General features: G+C 38.0%; 1 protein-coding gene across 3 annotated transcripts in view; it reads left to right on the top strand.

Moving 5' to 3' along the window:
* Positions 1–20,415, top strand: part of cadm1b (cell adhesion molecule 1b) — a 260,038-nt gene that overhangs the window by 182,678 nt on the left and 56,945 nt on the right. For all 3 annotated transcript variants that reach the window (XM_028045551.1, XM_028045549.1, XM_028045550.1), the window contains one exon: positions 11,911–12,057. In XM_028045551.1, the coding sequence (XP_027901352.1) occupies positions 11,911–12,057 (147 nt within the window). The remainder of the gene's footprint in view (positions 1–11,910; positions 12,058–20,415) is intronic.

Here is a 20,415-nt window from a genome sequence, read left to right as displayed (position 1 = left end):
CATAGCATCGGGAATGTTTTCCACCGCCTGCGGTTTGTTTGAGAAGAAACAGAGGAACGGCTGTAATTCATTACATAATTACATGTAGCTGCTAAATGGAAAGTGAACCTAAATGACTCCGCTTCCAAGGGTAAGTAATGCTGATGGCCTCTCTGGTTCCCGATTAGATTTTGGAGACATTCGCTTTCCAGAAGCCACTGCTTCTTATCGAATTATGTTTGCCCTAAACTCCTCGGCTGAACTTCATCCTGGGGTTTCTTTTTTCTAATTGGAACAAGAGCGCTGCACTCGAAAGTATAGCAGCAGCAGCCGGCGTTGAAAACGAGGCAACACGTCCAAACTCAGATTTTTATCTGGTTATTTACAGTACTGTCAAACATCCATATCAATTGAATTCAATGAATTATGATCAAAGATGCTGTCGGTCCCCAATTGTTTCTGTTTTATTTATGTTCGGATCTCTTCACGCGGATGTAAGATAAAACATTTAAGGGCATAAGAATTAACTCCATTTGCTTATTTGTTGACAAACTACTCCATCCAGAGTGTTAAATATTAGCAAATACAAATATTAACATGAGCACTATAAAATTTATTTAAAATAAAAATAAAGACATGTGTAATATTATAAGTAACTTCAATGTACATATAATATAATATGTACATGGAAATATGTTGATCTGAAAATAAATCTATAAATGAATTCATAGTAAACCTAAACATAGACATTCAGAGTTGGATGCTTTAATATTTAAAATGTACCCCTATTAAGTAGATTGTATAACAGGTGTAGTATTTCCAGTGGACAGGAAATATAATACATAAAGTTTTTTTTATTACTATTTTTTCTACATATCAATAATTGGGGAATTAAAGTTGAATGTTTTGTCCAAACTTTCCCAAATTATGCCAGAAATTACAAGTTGAATTAAAAAATTTTTTTTAAAAAAGGTCAAACTGCCTCAGGCTTTCGAACCATAACAAGTAATTTGAAGTGAATGATTCTTCATCAGAGCAAACTGAGCTTTTGCATATTGTGGCATGAGGAGTTTGTACCACTGAAAACTTTAATGACATTTGTGGCAGCCTGCATAGACAGATGATCCTACAGTATTATTAACTTATTGATCCATATCTTCATATCATAGAAACAGCAGGCAGATAAACAATATTATTACAGAGGGCAATTAAGACAAAAGTAATTTTGAAGCATGTATGTTTTTCACAGTATTTCTGTTTACCACATTATACACAGAGAGCTTAGGCAGAAGTGAAGAGATGCAGACCGTGGTCAACAAATATTGAAGTATTAAAGTGTTTAAGCATTTTTTAAGTTTAAAAACATGCTTACTTGAGAAGAAAAGGTGTTTTGGCAAAGTCTTTCTGACCACAGACAGGTGTAAATGTTTGACAGACATTCAGTGTCATTATATCTTCCTGCAACTCTAGTTCTAAAGACGATGAGAAAGAGTTTTCTGTGATGTTTTATGTCTGAGACATGAATAAAAAGCATGTGGAAACTTAAGATTTTGATGCACCCGTGCGCGGTTAAATGTGAAGTAATTGTTTAAATTTGTTGTTGTAGATAAATCCTGACTGACGTTTCAGTAGTCAGGGTCTCTATTCAACACCCTTGGTAATATGAAGGGGAAATGATTGTGGTTGACAACATAAATGTGAACTTACACTCTTCGTGTAAAACCTCCCACTGGCTCATTGAAGGCAGTGGGCAAATGTCAGCAGTCCGACCTATGCTTCCAGTTTCAGTAGGTAAAATCAATGGCTAGAACCATATTGGTGCTTTTGTTCTGCAGTGTGAGAATAATCCATAAATCTGGCAGCCAGGCCCAGTTTTGTAACAGCTACTGACATTTGGGTTTTAATATACAGCTATCGTGTTGTAAAGAAAAAAAAATGTTTGTGCCCCCAACAGATTTCTTCTGGTTTTCTTTTTTTTTTTTGTCATCAAACTAGTTTTAATATCAATGACGGATATTAACGAGAGTCGATATAAATGAAGGTTTTTCAATGCTAATGTAATTTATTAAGCTTATCTCATAGATACACACAGAGTTGCCCTGTAAACCTACAAACTGACTAGGTCAGCTGTGCGGCAACAACAACTACTAAGCAGTTGCAGCAACTGGCAATGGTATTTGTACACCTTTCAGTTAATTCAATTATTAGTCAGTGGTTCTGGCGATCATTGTCCTGCTCCGTAACCCAAGTGAGTTTGAGTTTAAGGTCGTAAACGGATAACTAAACAGAGATTGTTCCCCTGCAGGATTTTCTGACAGAGAGCAGGACTCTCCGTCTCTGGCCAATCATCCAGGTCTTAAAGCAGCAACATAGCAACAGGACATTACATCGCTACCACCTCATCTGACTATTGATCGATATGATGGGGTTTTTTTTCCTAAAGAGTGAGATCTAGGCAAGATTTAATGAGACAAACCTGTCTCGTCATTCTGGCTGTGTTTAACCCTCAAGATCTCCAAATGGACGCCATTTTTGACCAGTATCTTGTCTTGATCGCCGACTTTAGTCGAGGAATTCTGAAGAAGATAGTTTTGGTGGAAGAGGATCAACACATTTCCGTGTTTCCTCTGTGAATATTGGGTCCGCAGTGGTTCACCAGACTCCCAGCATACCGATGGCTTCGTTGGCCTCTCCGGACTGATGGATGTCTGTGGCGTCTCACCTGTTCTTCAGATCGAGACCTGATGGCAAACGTACTTCCTGTTTGAGAGACAAGTTATTTCTTGTTTTTCACCAGTCTGGTAGTAATCCTGCCTCGGTGTGGCTATTGAGATTGAAATTATAGTTCCAAAAAAATATATATAAAATTGAGTTGATCACAGTTCATTTATGATTGCTTTACTTTTTTACATGTTGTTTTGGATAGCTTGTTTCTCCTAATACATGAAATAATTTTTTTTAATTATTATTTTTTTTTGTATTTTCTCAGGTTATCTCCTACCCTATGAGTTGTTTGATGGCCTAAAACTTTGAAGTGTGACAAAAAAGCAAAATCAGAACAACTCTGTGGGGCACTGGGGCAAAAACATTGACCACAGTACTGTAACTGTTATAAAAAGGCAAAGTAACTAATTGGTGCCTTTTTCTGTGCTCCGACAACATTAATACATACAGTATAGGTGGAAGATGTGTTTTGTAAAATTAATGGCATTTAATTTTATTTTATTTATTGACTTTAGTCTGCAATTAGAACAAAAATGTGTTACTTTCATACAAAAAAAAACACTAAGCAAGAAGTTTTATCAGATTTGTGAGGAATTTAAAGAAGTACACTTTTAATTATTACACAGGAGCAAGTTTGGTTAAATATGGTATGAAATTTGGAAATCCAAAAAAGAAAGTTTCATCTGGAAATTAAGTCAAAATCAAAGTGATTTTCTAATATTTTGTTTATTTTTGCTTGATTAAATTGTGACACAAGTTTCAAGCCATGATTTGAAGTGGCACACAATAATTATATGATAATTAAAGTTGGATAATGAAGTTTTCATTTTTGCAGCACTTTAAAAAAAAAAAAAAAACGTAACATTCCTCTTTTGTAGTTGTGTTGCTACAAACGTTGAGTTCCTCTAAGAGTGTTTTTGGTCAAATCACCATTACGCCCTCCTTATATGTGAACACGTTAAGACGTCGTTTCATCACGAGGCTCGGGAATGAATGGCTGAGAAGAGGCGGAATCACGGGAAGAGGAAGGGGAATGTGAAACTTTATGTTGTTAGCGCCCGTCTGGTTTTTTCTTGAGGGAGCACGACTGCTGCCGCAGAGAGCGCCGACTCACGGGAGAGAAATCAGGGAGCTGGAGGGGGTAGGAGGGTGTATGAAGAGGGCGCTGGCTGTCCCGCATTTTGCTGCCCCCCTTTCATGTCTTTTGATGCGAAAACAAGAGAGACGAGTTCAAAGAGCGAGCCAACGCGACTCAAAAGGTGCCGGTCTCTGAATTTCTGATGGAGGAGCCAATCCGCTGAAAATTTCCAGATTTCGTCAACTTTTTCTGTGGGCGTGCGTGTGTGGGGGTGTGTTGAATGGAGTGTGTGTGTGTGTTGGAGTTCTGGTGCCGTTTTGCATTCTGAGTACGGCTGATGAGCCGCGCCTCCATGCCAGACTCCTTTCGCCAGATTGTACATCCCCTCGGAGAGTGCACAGACTTTTTGAAGGTCTGTATTTTCCTCAGACTGTTTCATTCAGTATGTTGTGATGCGGGAACAGGAGGGCAGCCATGTGTAGAGATACAGGCACTTTACTCTCCCAGACAGCTGCTGGAATGAGTGTGAATTTATCAGCCAGTCATCTGTGCTATATCTGTGCCCACTGCCCCCCTCCCTCCTTCCACCGCCATCATCCCCCACCCACCACGGAGAATTAATGACTGCCTCTCCTCATTTGCACCCAATCATGACCAGGATGCCGAGGCAATTGAAAATGTTTACTTCAATTGCGAAAACCCTCCATGTTCCACAAAGTGGCCTGTTTTCACTTTGATGGGATTGCTAATCACAGCGACGTTATTTATGTGTGTTTTGAATTGGAGATGAGCCGAGGATGGGATGTTGGAGGGGTACCAACCTTGCTTGGGGGCTGCTAAAACCTTATGGAGAATTTATCTTTTTTTTTTTTTTTTCCTCCCAGTTCTCTGTCTCTCAGTACAGCAGATTGGGAGCAGAGTAACCTTGCTTTGAGGCTGCTCTGTCGCTGTTTTGACTGCCAAATGTATTGCTCTCAGTGCGATGAAATAAAATAGACATCAAAACCACTTCTTTTTCTTTTTTTTTCCTTATATTGCTTTCCGGCTCATCTTCGGCGGTATTTATTACGAGACGCGGGGATTTCGAAGTTGAAATTGCCGCATGCTTTTCCAAAAAAAAAAATTTAAAAAGTGTTTCAGAAGTACTGCAAAGATTTACACGTGTTCTGGTGCTGTTAACATACAGACTCAATTGTAAATATGATTCTTAATCATGTTTTTTTTTTCATATTTATTAGCGTTTTGGATACAGTATGTACAAGTCAGGGTAGACGTTTATCATCAGTATGAATGTTATATTGATTTTGGGCTTTTGATGACTTATTTGAGCCAGAGTAACAACACAAGAGAGTAATTTATAAAAATATAATTTTCTTGGATTCAAGCTTGTTCAACATCATGAATGCAGGCTCAGACGTATTCATGCCTACACACCCCCACTAATATTTATCTAATATTTAAGACATGGTAGAGAAACCACACACTTTTTGTACCTATTTAAAAAATTCTGGTGCAACTCTGGCTTGATTTGACTGCATCTCTTATCAGAACTGAGCACCAGTATAACTTTGAACATGGATACTGGTCCTCCTGGTTCTCCTTCCAGTTTGAAAGTTACTCTTGCTAGTTAGTGCCTACGTTTTTCCCCCAAAAAATAATAAGCATTTTGGGCCAAATGAGACAGTTGGGTGTTCATGTTGAGCAAATGATCCCAGATCAAAGTTGATCTTGAGATAGAAAAAAGCTGAACTAACTTCTACCTTTTTTTTATCGGTCCTGTACTCAAATGTATTTATCTGCAACAAGAAGCCAACCAGGTTAAATCAATTTGACCAACTTTTCTAAAATAATTTTTTTTTTTTTTTTTAAAAAGAACAATTATCAAACCAGACTTATGCCAGAAGCTTGTCGATGGTTACAAAAATGTGTGGAATCGAAAAACTGAAGAGCAAAACGAAACAAGAGACTCTGTTCACAGAGTCAGATATATTATTGGAAAATGCACGTGAACTTCTCACTAGAACAGGAACTGCCCTGGTGAAAAATTTATATACCAAGTATGTTCAATTTTAACATACTTGAGCATACTTTAAGTCAGACTTATGATGAGTATACTTCAAGTTCACTTAGGATTAGTAAACTTAAACTGTGACATTTTGGAACAACTAATTTTGTGCTTAGTGTATTTTAATCATATTTAAATTGTATTAAAGCAGAATTTAAAATGTACTTCAACGTACTTTTTTGGACAACTTAAGTTACACTTAGTATACTTTTAGTATATTGCTTTTTATGTAATAAAAACGTGCTTGATTAGTATATTTTGAGTGTACTATTTTTGTGATTGAATTACATTTAAAATATACTTGGAATGTATTTTAAGTATATTGGCATTACATATTTTCTATATTAGTAGTGTGATTACAGTATGCTACAATTACACTTTTGGTTTATTATAATTGCTAATGAAGTTCACTTTTTAGTTACTTAATGTCTTTTATTATTCTGCTTTGCCACTTTGTACATTACATGCTTCATACACACTACAGTACCGCAAACGCATCAGGCCACCAGAACACAGAAGGATCAATTACTACACACTTTCCAAGTGAAACAAATTACATTGTTTTTTCAATATGTTACCATTTTTGTAACACTTTATTTGATGGGGTGTGCAGAAGACTGACATAACACTGTCATAAACATAACACATGTCATCCAACTTTTAAAGCAACTTCTCATTAAAAGTGTCATTATTTACCGAATGAAACTTCATGACACCTGCTAGTATGTTCCTATTAGGTGTTATGTCATGTTTATGACAGTATCATGTCAGTCTTATGCACACCCCGTCAAATAAAGTCTTACCCACATTTCTCAAGAGTACATTGCCAATATACTATGACAGAATTGTACAAATTGTCAATACATTCAAAGTTTACAGACAACATACTTCTGAACGTTAGCACAATAAAACAATAGGTAAACTTTAGAGGAAATGTGAAAAAAATTTCACCAAGGACAGAGTGTTGTTTTAATTCAGTATCACACTATTACTCCAGACAAACTGACATTTCTCCTTTCTAAGAACAGTGAGGATCTACGACAGAACGTTCCCACTCACTGCACTTTACAGAAACCTACAAAAAACATCAATAGAGCAATTAAACAGAGAAAGCGCTTGTATTTTAAAGAGTAGAGAAAAACAGCGAAGACAAAAGTAAGACTTACAATTTTAAGACGTTGTGGACTCGCTATGTATGTGACATCATCAGAACTGATGATGATTGGGACCGGATGCATGGAGCGAAAAAACATTTCTGGGTGTCTTATTTGCCTGTTTATGTTAGAAGTAGAAAAAAAATAGTCAGCAATATCATAGAATCAGTTCATGTTGGCATCAACTACGAAGTTGTTTGAAGTGTGGACTTAAGAGAGACAAACTACCTTAAAAGCTTTCCATCCATGATCTGAACACGTTGATCCTTGCAGGCTGATGAGGGGGCTTTAAATCAAATCATGCTTATTAAGCACTTAGTGTTGATAACACACCAGTTTTTGCTGTTAAAAATGTGGCCAGCGGCTCAGTTAAAAAAAAAAAAGCCTTCCACCATGAAGACGATGTGGAGCTTCATCCTCAGAACTGGTTGGTGATCTGGTGGAGCCAGAGCCTCTTCTGAGACAGGAAGGTCTTTAGGTTTTCTAAATCCTGATCCATGGCTTCCTCTTTCATCTTCATTTGCTTAGACTGCAAAAATATGTCAAAGATAAAAAACAATGATGAACGAGTTCTAACAACAGCTTCACAATATCAAAGTCTCTTTGTCAAACTGAGCTTAATTAAAACCAGGTTAAGTTTATGAAGAAAACGATATCGAGTCACAACAAACAGAGCCTCCATGCAGTTATAATATGAAGCTGAATGATTGCTATAGTAATAATCATAACAGTCACAATAAAATTGATAAAATAATCATTTCTGAAACCAACGTAAGTGTGTTTATATCTTTACTGCACTCTTTATAATTAAACGAAGATAATTAACATTTGGAAGCAAACTTACCACCAGCTAGCAACACGTTAGCAGCCTTCGTCCCTTCGAGCTCCTTTCGTGACCCACATTTCATTTCCATCGGTTCTTGTCCTGTTGTGTTACCGTCCAACTCGGACTAGGACGTCACCAGCTTGAATTGACCAAAACTGCTAACTATTATCAAGGCATCCTCTACTTTTAATTCAATATTATGCGAGTAAAAATGGCGAATTTGAACAGCGTCTGTTATCTTCTCTGGCTTCTTGGCTTTTCTTGTTTTTATGGCGCTTTAAAAAAATAAAATAAAATAAAATAAAAAAAACTGAAAAACCATCTGGTCTGGAGTGTGAACTGGAGCTAATGCCGTTCAATAATAGGTTTTACATCATACATCTGAAAATGGATTGGGTAAAGGCAGCTTCCGTGTTTTAGTTAAACACTGAAAACAACAGATCAGATTCAGAGAGATGTAAAACTGAAGAAACCTGCTACATTTAGTGTTACGGACAAGTATAGTTCTTGTTGTAGAATCGCTGTCACTAAACTCTCAATGTTTGATGTTTTGAGGCATAAACACATTATTTACTTTGTTAAACAACATTACACCAAGTTCCACTATAAGGACAGTTATTTTTTTATTCTTTGACATTTTAACAAAAATAGTAAAAGATTATTAAGGCACCTAAAATGGCATACTTTATTAGCCTAAAGCATACACTGAGATGTACGGTAATTTAAGACACACCGACATTAATAATTTAAAATAAGCGTTAAGTGAATTTTAAGTGAATTTTTAAAAATTCTATTTTGAGCATATATTTTAAAATATATGCTCAAATATATCTTTTAAATACCTTTAAAACATATATTTTAAAGGTATTTAAAATATATTTTAAATATACACTTGAGAAAGTGTACATTTACACTTGAGCAAATACATATTTTGTGAACTTAATGTATACTTTTATTTAATATATTTCTTAAAAGTGTATTTTGATATAATTATATTGAATTCAATGAGAAAGTGTGTCCAAACTTTTGGTCTGAACTGAGTACAATTTTAAGTTCATTTTTTTAAGTTCATTATTTTTTTAAGTTCATTATACTGTACTGTATGTTTAAAGTTATAATGTCAAAATTGGTACAAGCATGCTTTTAGTATACTTCGTATATATTTATAGGTAGTAAACTTAATACTTAGTATACTTAAAATGTACTTGCACAAATGTAAGTATATTTGATATATACTAAAGCATTTTTTTTCACTAGGGTGCAGCTGCAGAGGAAACACACCAATGACCAATTTTTCTTATTTTGTAAATTGTCTAATTGTAATTTTGTAAATTGCATGTAGTTTTTAAATAGGATGCCAACATTCTAGGAGCAAATTTTTAAAAATGTGTCAAGAAATTAATAGAAGTATATTGTGATAGACATGTGATCAATACGTCTGATAAAATGTTCAATCATTTCACTGAACCACACAGCATTCTGGGTGATGTAGGCATAGGAAAGGCTTCGGCTGCTCAGCCTCTCAGCCAGCTAAGAAGAATCTGTGTCACTCCCTCTTCGGTTACCTAGCAACGGCATGTTGAGTAACTTGCGCAGCAGCAGTTTTAGGTTTTACTCCCACAACTGCTTAAAAATAACAAAAAATATCGGAGTGGAGTGAAAGGAGAAAGTGATATCAGATCAAGAGAAAATGGAGGATAAGACAGGAAAACGTTCACGTCAAAAGTTTGCCCAAATTTCAGATATTTAAAACAGATAAAATGAATCCAAAGTTAGCAATTTAAACGAAAAGCTTATTTCCTTATATGTAAAAATTGTGAGTTTATTATTTTTTTTTTTTACCTAGCTGACTAGCAGGTAACACAGCAACAGGTGGGTGACAGCACTGTGTTGGTTTATCAGTTCCTCTTTGCATTATATCTTTATTTTCTCTATTTATGTTTTTTGTTGCTTGTTTTTTTTTATTTTCTTTGAAGATGCCTGACAAGTAATTAAGATGATCAGGCTTAAGGTGAAACTTCTTATCAAATTAGTCCTACTTAAGCTTTACTGAGCGAATCAGCGCATCCCGGGGTTCACAAAGAAATAACTTTTGCCAGAAGGTGACCTTTATTTTTTGCTCGTAAATTGAAAGCAAATTTAAATGATTTTCCATTTGTCGTTCTAGATCTCTGACCTTATCCGAAAATCAAGCCTGGACTTCTTTTTAAACGACGCAGTTCGAAATGAATTGATTAAAGGAAACCCAATGTATGAAACGAGTATTTAGCAGAAACGAATTAAAGCCCATTATGAGGCGACAATAAACTTTTAATTGCCTACATTGTGTCCTCTGGCTCATAATTGTTTCTTTTTTTTTGTTTGTTTGGGTTTTTTTGTACCTATTACCCTTCTTTTGTCCTGAACCTGAGGGCTGGCAGAGGACTGGAATAAAATGGGTAGTTCATTGCATCAGACAGGTCTGAGGAGCTTTTCTCCACAGGAGGTTAATTTCTTATTGCTCGCCGCGTTTGCAGAGTTCATTTTGAATCATGTTAGTTTGGCTGTCTATTCCCATTATCGCTATCGGAAAACGCAGGCATTTCTTCCCCCCCCCTCACCCCCTCTCCACTTTGTAAATGTCAGAATGCAATAGAGGTGTCTGACAACTCAGGCATGCAAATGTGCTTTTGATGTTTCTCTTTTTTTTTAGGATCGGGGGGGGAGAAATGAGACTAGGAGGGTTGCTTCTCCGCTGGTGTGAATCTGAGGCATTAAACGTGTTTCCTTTATGTTTTTTGTTTTTTTTCTGGCTCCTGCCAAATAAATATAGCACAAGGTGACTTTTGACTTCCTCCTTCTTTCTTTCTTTCTGAAGACAGGGTGGAAAAACAAAGCCAGGCATTTTTTGTGTGTGTGTGTGTGTGTGTGTGTGTGTGTGTGTGTTGGGGCTTAGTACGGTGTAAGTTATGATGACAAGGTCCAAAATCTTGTCGGGGAGGGGGTCAACAATGGCTGGCGTACAGACAGTGACTCAGATGCTTGTATTTTCTGCAGACGGGGAACAGAACCGCTGAGCACACACCGGCCTCAGATGGAGAGCACCGATAAAAACAAAAAACGCTTAACCAGAAACGCCATCCGACTCCTCCTCTCACCGTTCTCGATTTGACTCTCCTCCGTCTTTCTCACCTCCAACCGCTCTGCCCGTATCTGCCGGGTTTCCACTTTCCTTGCACTTGTTCATTGTCCCTTTTTTTTTCTTCTTTTCTTTTCCCTTCATATCCTTCTCCTCTCCCGGCATCTTTGTGGGCAGCAGAGCTTTCAGCCCATCTGGCATTCGTTCGCAGGGCCTACTCTGAGCTGTGGGGGGAGATCAATAGTGACAAACACTGCACATGGCTCTTATATTAAAAGGATTAGACATGGCTGCAAACTGACAATCTACACAGCCTCTTTGCTCCGTCTGTTGGCATGGAGCAAAAGGAGAAAATAAAACAACATCTAAGTATTTAATAGACTCTAGACATCCAGTGGGAAAAGTTTTGTTAAAGCGGCAGTGTTGTGTAAAATCAAGTTGTTGTTGTTTTTTACTTTACATTATGTTATGATGTTATTCCTTCATCAAAAAACATACCTGGAGTTTTCCTTTGACTCTTTCATGCATGTTTGAGAAATCCGGTAATCTCGCGGGGCAACCATTCATCTCTGAGCTGCGGTTTCCAAGCAACTCCCACCAACCAGCTCCTTCAGACCAGCCAGCAGCAATTAGCAATCATCTGGTGGGACTGTGCCTCAGCTGACTTCATTGTATGAGCTACTTCTCAGTGACACGCTGGTAAAAACGTGGTTAAAGGGTTAATAGAGGAGCCAAGTTGTGATGACTCCCTGAAGGTGAAGTTTCAGGAGGAGCTGGAGTTTCTAAAGAGACTGAGGCCTAATTTTACGGTGTTAATTAACGAAGTCATATTTCTTTGAAGCTGTATTTGATATATTTAGCATTTCTATAACAATTGAAGGTTATAAAAACCTGTTATGAAATGGCATTAACACATAATACTGCCGCTTTAACAGTTTTCTTCTTGTGTGTTTGTGTTTTTTCTAGTTGACAGCCAGAACCTGGCGACTGACAACGTGTCGGTGATCGAGGGAGAGACGGCCACCATTAGCTGCCGAGTGAAGAACAACGACGACTCCGTCATCCAGCTGCTGAACCCAAACCGACAGACCATCTACTTCAGAGATCTGAGACGTGAGTGCCGCTCCGCCCCCCCCATCTTACCCTCCCATCGGCCTGAAACGCAAAGCTACATTTGCGATTCCCAGAGTTTCTTAAAATGCACAGTCATGCCCCCTTTTACTGTAACTGAGAGAAATATTGTTTGCCACAACAAAAGGGATGGAGTAAGTGGAAATCCAATTTTCTCCAATTCCGGCTGCCTACACAGGTTTGATTTCTGCCTCAAACCAGGAATATTTCTTTCAGAACTTTAGGTGGAGCGGAGTGGGGGAGTTATTTTATGTTTTTTTTTTCTCAAATAGTTTCTTCTTTTCTTAGTTTTTCTGACAGCTGTGAGGAATCTCTGTTCCTTCTTAGTGTTAACTTTTAGAGCTAACTTTTGGGAGTGAGAAGGGGGGGAAAAAATGAGACAAAGTATGCAGGCAGCTGCTTTTGGACCATAACAAACATAACTCATTGTCTCACTGTTCTGCACTCCTCTTCTGCATCAGAGTTTACTAAAGCAGGATTAAAGGGCACGTATCTTAATTTTTATCTTTTATTTTATTTTGCTTTACATCTTTTGCTTTTCAACTGTGTTCGGTCTTGTGCTTCGCAGTGCTTTTATTTCCATGACGGCGAGACATATGTAAAAAAGATGCACCCTAGCATGAAGCTAAATCTGCCAGAGTGGAGACGTTACATAACAAACACAAAATTCGAGCATAAATGTATAACACGAGGGCCACGCGAGATGACAACGGTCGTGGTTAAATCTCCAACTCCTGTGTGAGTGCATGAGGTAAAGATTTACATGGTAATTTATTCAGTGAGGAGGAGAAAGTCAGGACAGATCAGCAGTTTGGAGATCTGACAGACTAGCGTCTCCTCCGGGGATTCAAAAATGATCGGTACTTTGCCTGTATTTCACCGCAGTGACAAATTAGTGCTTTCTGCTCCAGTTCTGACCAGCATTATGACTCTAGTACACATTCATGCCACCAGGGTACTTCTTACTAGCGAGCCGCCAAGAGCTGAAAACGGCTGTGAATGGAAGCAGCCGAAAGTCTCACTTTTCTTCTCATAAACAGTCCATGTTTTATTTGTGAGAGTTTAATCCTAGATAAAGCATTATACAAGTACAGGGGGCATTTACCGTTTTAACAATAGTGGGACTTGAATAATCATAATAATAATGAGTTGATTGCAGGGTCTGCAGTTAATTGATCACAATTAATCTCATTTTAATCGAAAATATATAGAATAGAATAGAAATATCCTTTAGCTTCAGTCTGAAGCCAAATTCTACTTTGTTTCATTCTATTTTTGTGGTTCCAAGAGGCCTTCCCGTTCTGTAAAATAAAACATAAAACGACAATGAATTTTGCTGGACGATAAATTGTCCCAATAATTATTGCAATAATTGATAATATTGTTGTTTTGAGGCAATTTTCAAGTAACATATTGATAATGCCATGATAATGCAAGTTTTCCCTCTCAATGACCTATAAACTTTAATTTTGTAAATACCACAACATCGGAACTGGAAGACAGTAACATTTTATATCCAAAATAAAACACGACAACCAAAAACAATAAATGAAACCAAAATAAAAAAAAACACTTGAAGCCGAAACCATAGATAAAATGGATTATAATGTTTCTGTACGACATGATGCCCTTAAAAAAATAGGAATCATCAGAATGGAAATTATCTCCAAGCCAGAAATAATGCTGTTATACTGAGTTTGGCATCGCCCCCTGCTGTACGGGCATACGTACTGCCCCCAAGAAACAAATCGTTTTGGTTCACTTTCAGTGTGACAAAAAAAAAAAAAAAGAAAAAGCACAGTAGCTCTCCAAACAAAATTTGTGATTTGCAATATCAGTTTTTGTATAGTTACATTCACTGACTTGTATCGGTGTTAAGAAGAAAAAAATGTTAATACAGGTGTTTGAATTGGCTTGGCTCCAAATGTACCGGACTTAGTTTGAGGAAAAATGTTATTACAAAAAAATGTTTTTACTAGCCTTTCATACTTTGTGACTTGTAGAATGGAGTATGTGATCCGCACTGAAGAATCTGTGAAGGTGTAAAAATTGTTTTGTGTCTGAGTGATGAACAATTATTCACAAGTTGGGTTTTTTTCTGACACAGGTATGTGGATTTGTTTTTGCACCATTTATTTGGAATCATTGAGGGGCAAAACTGTCAGTGTGGGATTTTTTAAAAGTGCAATTCAAAGAATACAATTTGTGCTCTTGTACTTAAGAATTTGAAGCTATAACTCCTGCTTTGTATTTGTGAAAGTTTACAAAATTTACAATTACAAAACTCCTGTTGGCTTCTGCTCTCTGAGTTCGACTTCACAGTTAAAAGGTGCAAATATCTTCGCACCAAAAATACTTCTGCAATGTCACCATTGTACAAATTGTTGTTTCCTTTTCCTTCAACTTTGAATTGTTCTCCTGGAGAAAAACAGCACTTTGAACAGTTTGTGTCTTTACACATATACTTTGATCAAGCTAATCTACTTTTCCTGTGAAGGCGGATCTTTGGGGTAAGAAAGAGCAGTCACTCTGTCCTTTTCTGTGTTACCAAAAAGCAGGCACACATTTATGTGAAATATTCCTGCAAACAAAACTGTTTGTCATTTTTTAAATCTCAGAGTGCTGTTTCACACTAAGTAATATTGTCTGTAATATACACCATTTGACAATTTTATTGTAGAAAATTATGTTTTAGGGTACTTTTCTTCTTTGAATATCAGTTGCTAATTATTAGAAGTGAATACTTTTTTTTTTAGCTTTCTGTCTGCAAAATATCTTAAAAATGTCAGGTCTCAATTTTGTTTCGCATGTGTGATAAATTTTAATTGTATTACCAGCAATTAAACAGGAAATCGTTACCACTTATCACTCATTACCATGGACGAGGTGTCGGACGAGGATGCAGCAATTTATATCGTCTCGCCCATAAAGTAACATTTATCACCTACAATTAAATATAACCAAGCTGATTTGTCTTAATGTATTAGGTGGCATACAGAAAATGAGTCAGCTGCTGCTACTTTCCCAAATGTGGCAACACAAAATGTCACAAGTATTTTAAACTATTATGCTTTATAACAAAAGCAATTAACCGCTATTAAAGAACACACACACACACACACACACACACACAGCACTCTCTGCAATTATTGGGACCTCTGTTGAAATGATGTGCAAAAGCCTCGAGACGAGACAAATTTGGGTCCTTGTTCAGCCCTACTTGTCACAGTTTCAATTACTCTATTTTCTTTTCTCTGCCTCTAAACACAGGAAAGGTTTGAGTTTCTTTCTGTATCACACAGCTGTCCTACTTAAATTGTACATGATTAAATTTTTTAAAGCTACCATCCCACTGTTTGCTATCTTGCCACGTTTATTGGTGGATTAAAATATGTATTACACAGATCGAACTGTTCTGTGAAGATAAAAGCTCGTCGTGTCTTTCAGGATTTGCATGCGTCTTGTTTTATTCAATGTCCATATTTAAGGATCATCAGAAAATGAATTTTAAATATTCCAATAGAGACGCTAAATTGTCACTTAATTATTTATTGGAGCTAATCAGAAAGTATAACACTTGGCGACTTTCAAGCATACAGCATGCTGAGGTGAGTGGATCCTAATTATTGCAAAGTGTCTGCATCACAAGTAGGCAATATTATTGTGTATTATGGTATTATTGCGACATCTGTGGCAGCTGTGTAACTACTGATCCAGTGAAACACATTTGAAATACGTTGGACTATGGACTTCTGCCCATGACTGCCTGGCTTAGCAAGGGCTTAAATTGTGTGTTATATAGAGTTTAATATAGAGCATCACTGGGGGATTATTTACCAAAGATAGAACAATTGAAAGGTAAGGCAGAGGTAGACATGACAGTAGTTGTAGGTTACCAGTATTTTTTTTATTCAAAACTATATTTAATTAATTTAATTTTCAATGATTTTTGCACTCAAATTAAAGACTGGACTTTTACTAAATTTCCAGTGTGAGATTATTACATGGCAATAATAAGTTAGCTCATTGTGAATTGTGATTTCTTTTTTTAAGCTACCATTTTTTTTAAACATACATTTTACCAGGTGTGAAAACCTGGTGTGGATGGTGACGTTTCAGAACAGAAATAAGTTACAAAAGTCTTTACCGAAGTATAAAATAAAAAAAACAAGCAAAAAAACAGCAGAGTTTATAAGCCTAAATACTGTCCATAAACAAAGTGAACTGTATTATTTGTGCTCCTTTGAGTACTTCTGCTTGTTTTACACAAGAGGAACATTAAGTCAGGCTTATTTGAAAAGTACATTTCAGCAACGAGGCAGTCCTAAGGGATTTCTGCCATAAAAACACAACAGTAATCAATTATGAAACCAGCAACAAGCATCACATTTTGTCAAATGCCGTCATCAAAATCATCAGGTGAATGCAGACAGAACATGTCACGCAGTGGTCCATTTACCACTGATTAAAGTCATCTCTCTGAACAGGTGGGTTACTGTACAACCATCAGTGCATCCTGGTACCGAAGGAGCTGTTGTGGTTTTACTACAGCAAAGGTGTCAGACACGACGACAAGATCAGCTGTGGGTTTCGCTTGGATTTGGTGTGCAAACATGATTCCATCTGTCCTTGACTCGCTGGCTCTTTTACACATGTCATTAAGCTTCGAATGCTACGAGATTATTAAGAGATAATTCACAGCGCTTATGTAATGGAAATACTGTCGTATCCTTGTCGGTTTTTTTCTCTTAGATTAGGGATATTGGGCATTATGATTATGCATGAACATATGGGATACTTATGCTTTAAACCAAGATTTTTTTCTGTCTTGCATTTTTTTTTTTTTCACGTAGCTCCTTGGATCCGAGCCAGGATTGAAGGTGAACGAGAGCCACCGTTCATCTTAATCTATATTGCCTCCCAGCTGTTATTTCGCAAGCCCAGGTAGCCCGGCGTGCGTTCGTTTCCCTCGCCAGGGGAGTCTGAGCGCACGTCTTTGTCACATTTGTGTAAAACACCCACAAAAAAAATAAAAATAAACGTGGGAGAGCAGAGAGAGAGAGGAGTGTTATGAAAGTATAGATCGGGGGCTGTGCTCCTATTTACTCAGACAGCAAAGATTAAAAGAAACAATAATCAGGAGGCTCATCGTGCCTGCTGATCAATGATGAGTCTGTACAGTTACAGAAGTCTTGCCAGGAGGTTAGGACAACCTTTCCCTCTTTGTTCTATATTGAGCGGCGCCATGTGAGCCTGCAAACATGTCATTTTCCCTGCCAAAGTCAATACATCTCCTTGGTCAATAACAAAAAAAAAGAAAGAAGAAAAAAACAAACTGTGTTGTTTATCCACCGTTGGATGTGAATATATGTCAGACTTTGCGACAGGCGGATTAAGTGTTATTGGGTTTCTGCTGCGTATTTGTACTTCTCGTAATGGGGTCTGGCGAACTCCCCCCCCCCCCATCGACAATGCTATTCTAGGACCCCGTCTCCTAAAGGACCTCCAGTTCTGCACAAACCCACCCCGCTCTGTACCCTCCAAGCCGGTGGCATTGTTACCTGTCATCATGGCTGCCCTGACACAGTGGCAGATCTTTGTGCGCGAGAAGGCAAACAGCAGTGACACAGAGACACACCGGGAGCTGACAAGCCGAGTAGTTGCCTCGGAATAAGACACAAACCACAGCAGAGTATTGGCTTTACAGTTGCAGAGGAGACCTCCTTTTTTTTAAAAACAAATTCCTGCTGCAGCAAATAAAGATAAATTATGTCACGGGTCGGTCGGAGCCGAGCGCGCCTTGTTAGGGTGAGACGTTTATTCCTCCAGATATATCCAAAATGACATGTAATTCGGCAGCGGTTGTCATCCGGAATGGAAAAAATGAGTCTTTTATCAGTGAAGGTGGACCTCGGCGCGGACGGCAACGCAGCACGAGGCGATTGCTTATTGGCCGCATTTCCCCCCCCTTCCGAGAGGTTTCCGGGTTTGTGTTACATAGGCTTAGTATTTAAAAAGCGGTACTTCGCAAACAAATGTGATGTTCAGCATTTAAAGCCCTGCAGGTTGGCTCGATTTCGAAAACGGTTATGGCTGTTTTTTATTATTTCTTTTTTTGTTATATTCAGGCTGCGTGTTGGCTAAAAAGAGTCTGTGCAAAATTTGTGGAAGGCTATGGTAGAAAACCGATCAGACAGCGGATTTAATTAAGTACCAACTTAGAAAGCAGGAAACATGCAGCAGTTCTGATTGTGTTGAATCTATATTATTGTGTGAACAAAAAAATTCTCACTACCATATCATATTTATTTACCCTTACAGTAGACCGGATCTGGAGGGCTGACCTTGGATACCACTGGTGAAGTACGTAAAGGCCTGTGATGATCTTAGGAAGCACAGCAATTGTATTTATCTCACTTTGAAAGATATTTTTGATTAATTCCTCTGAAGGTCTTTTAAAGTATTTCTTTAGACTTGTTGCAGTTGCTTCCAGTGACCTACACCAGTGTGTTTCACTTGGTAAGCACTGCGACATGAAGACAAGAACGCCGTTTTGAAACTTGTAGGTAAACCACAAAGACTTTAAAGGAGCAGTAATATGCACATTATGCGAAAAGGACATTCCCTTATCAGAAACATACCCGAAGACATGCTTTCATTCTTTCGTGCACGTTTGAGGAATCCTTGAATCTCCCATGGCAACCATTCAGCGGTGCCTAAATGCTTGCTCTCACAAAGCTCCTCCTGGGAACTGCAGCTTCTGCTTCTGTGACTCCCCTACTCTGCTCCTCTGCTCCTCCAGACTAGCCAGCAGTATTTAGCAAACACCTAGTGGAACTATGCATCTCCTGAGCTCATCATATAAACTACTTCTCACTCCACTGCTCCTAGGAACAGTTGTAAATGGCACAATGAGTATCGTTGTGATGACTTCCTGAAGGGGGAGTCTCGCAAAGAGCAGCAGATTCTTAAAGAGACAGAGACCCAATTTCTAGGTGCTGCGTCTCTTTAAAGTCATGTTTGATAACATACAGCATTTTTGTAACAACAGCAGGTAGCATGGCTACTTGATCGTGCTATAAAATGGCACTGTGCTTGGAATAAACATAATTCTGCCCTTTTAACAAATTGACATTTCTAAATAAAATATATTCCAGACAGAAAAAAATCCAACATTCTCCTGCCTAAGCTAAATTATATTGTTTGTTCAAATAAAAATAACAACATTTTCAGATTACAGCCACCAATGCTATTCTTTGCAAAAGCTACAAACCACTTCTCAACCTCAAATATGGGTATAACAAATCAGACAAATCATGTTTTTTTGTGAGCTAACCGTATCATTTTTTTTTTTTAAATTGCCTCTTATTCATTTTGTGGGGCAAACCGGAGAATATTGCATATTAGCGCCACCTACTGGTACGTTCATACCTTCAATTTGTCATCCTTTTCAAATCCTGAAGTCTCCTCATTTTCTGGGAGACTTCAGGATGCTGTTTCATAATTTGCCGAACCTACAAACAATAAGACAATACTGCTAGTGAAGTACTTTGGAGGTTAGTATGTAGACTGATTGTGAGGATTGGACAAAACACACAATACATAGAAACCTCCGCATCCAGTTTTTGTATTTTAAAAAGACTGAATGAAAATCAAAGGTACAAATAAATCATTAGCATCCAGCAGTTAGCATCACACGTATGCACTTAATGAATGCATGCACAGGAACTGTATCTATCGGCGCTCTCATCTAAGCAATCAACCTCTTGTACGTCACAGAGTCATATGCTGCAATCTGCACTCATCATTTCAGACCTGGAGTGTTTCCCTCTGCAGCAGATGCTCTTGCCTCTCAAAGCGCAGCCCCCTTTTAAGGCTTCCAAAGAGCCTTAAGATAATATTGAGGGAATAAGGTTTCATATCGACGCCACCCGGAGACCTCAAGTAATGATCATAATGCAAAGTGTGAAGCCTGAAGGGAATAATAAACTCTCCCCGCGCTTCAAACGGGGGCTGCGTGGCGTTCGTTAGCTCGACACATCCAGAGAGGACTTGATAAAGAAGGCAGGTCAAGGCATCAAAAGGCCTCCCCAATCAAATCAGCCCAGGCTGTTTATGTAAAGGAGTTCTCGGGGACGAGCACTGACCCAAAATGAAAAGCGGCGAGCATAAGGAAGTCGGAGCGAGACGAAGTCGGCTAACCCAGTTTGATGACGACGTCGAAAGATAGGAAGTCCGGAACAATCCGCGGAGACATTTAGTGCAGAGATTCTCGGGTGCTTTTGATTTGGACTTTCGGGCGTCTGTGCTTCCTCTCTGTGATTTAACTCATTATGTATG

The sequence above is a fragment of the Xiphophorus couchianus genome, chromosome 18 (genome assembly GCF_001444195.1).
Source record: "Xiphophorus couchianus chromosome 18, X_couchianus-1.0, whole genome shotgun sequence".
NCBI lineage: Eukaryota > Metazoa > Chordata > Actinopteri > Cyprinodontiformes > Poeciliidae > Xiphophorus > Xiphophorus couchianus.
The sequence above is the reverse complement of the archived record's forward strand: the minus strand, read 5'-3'. Positions and strand labels throughout refer to the sequence as shown.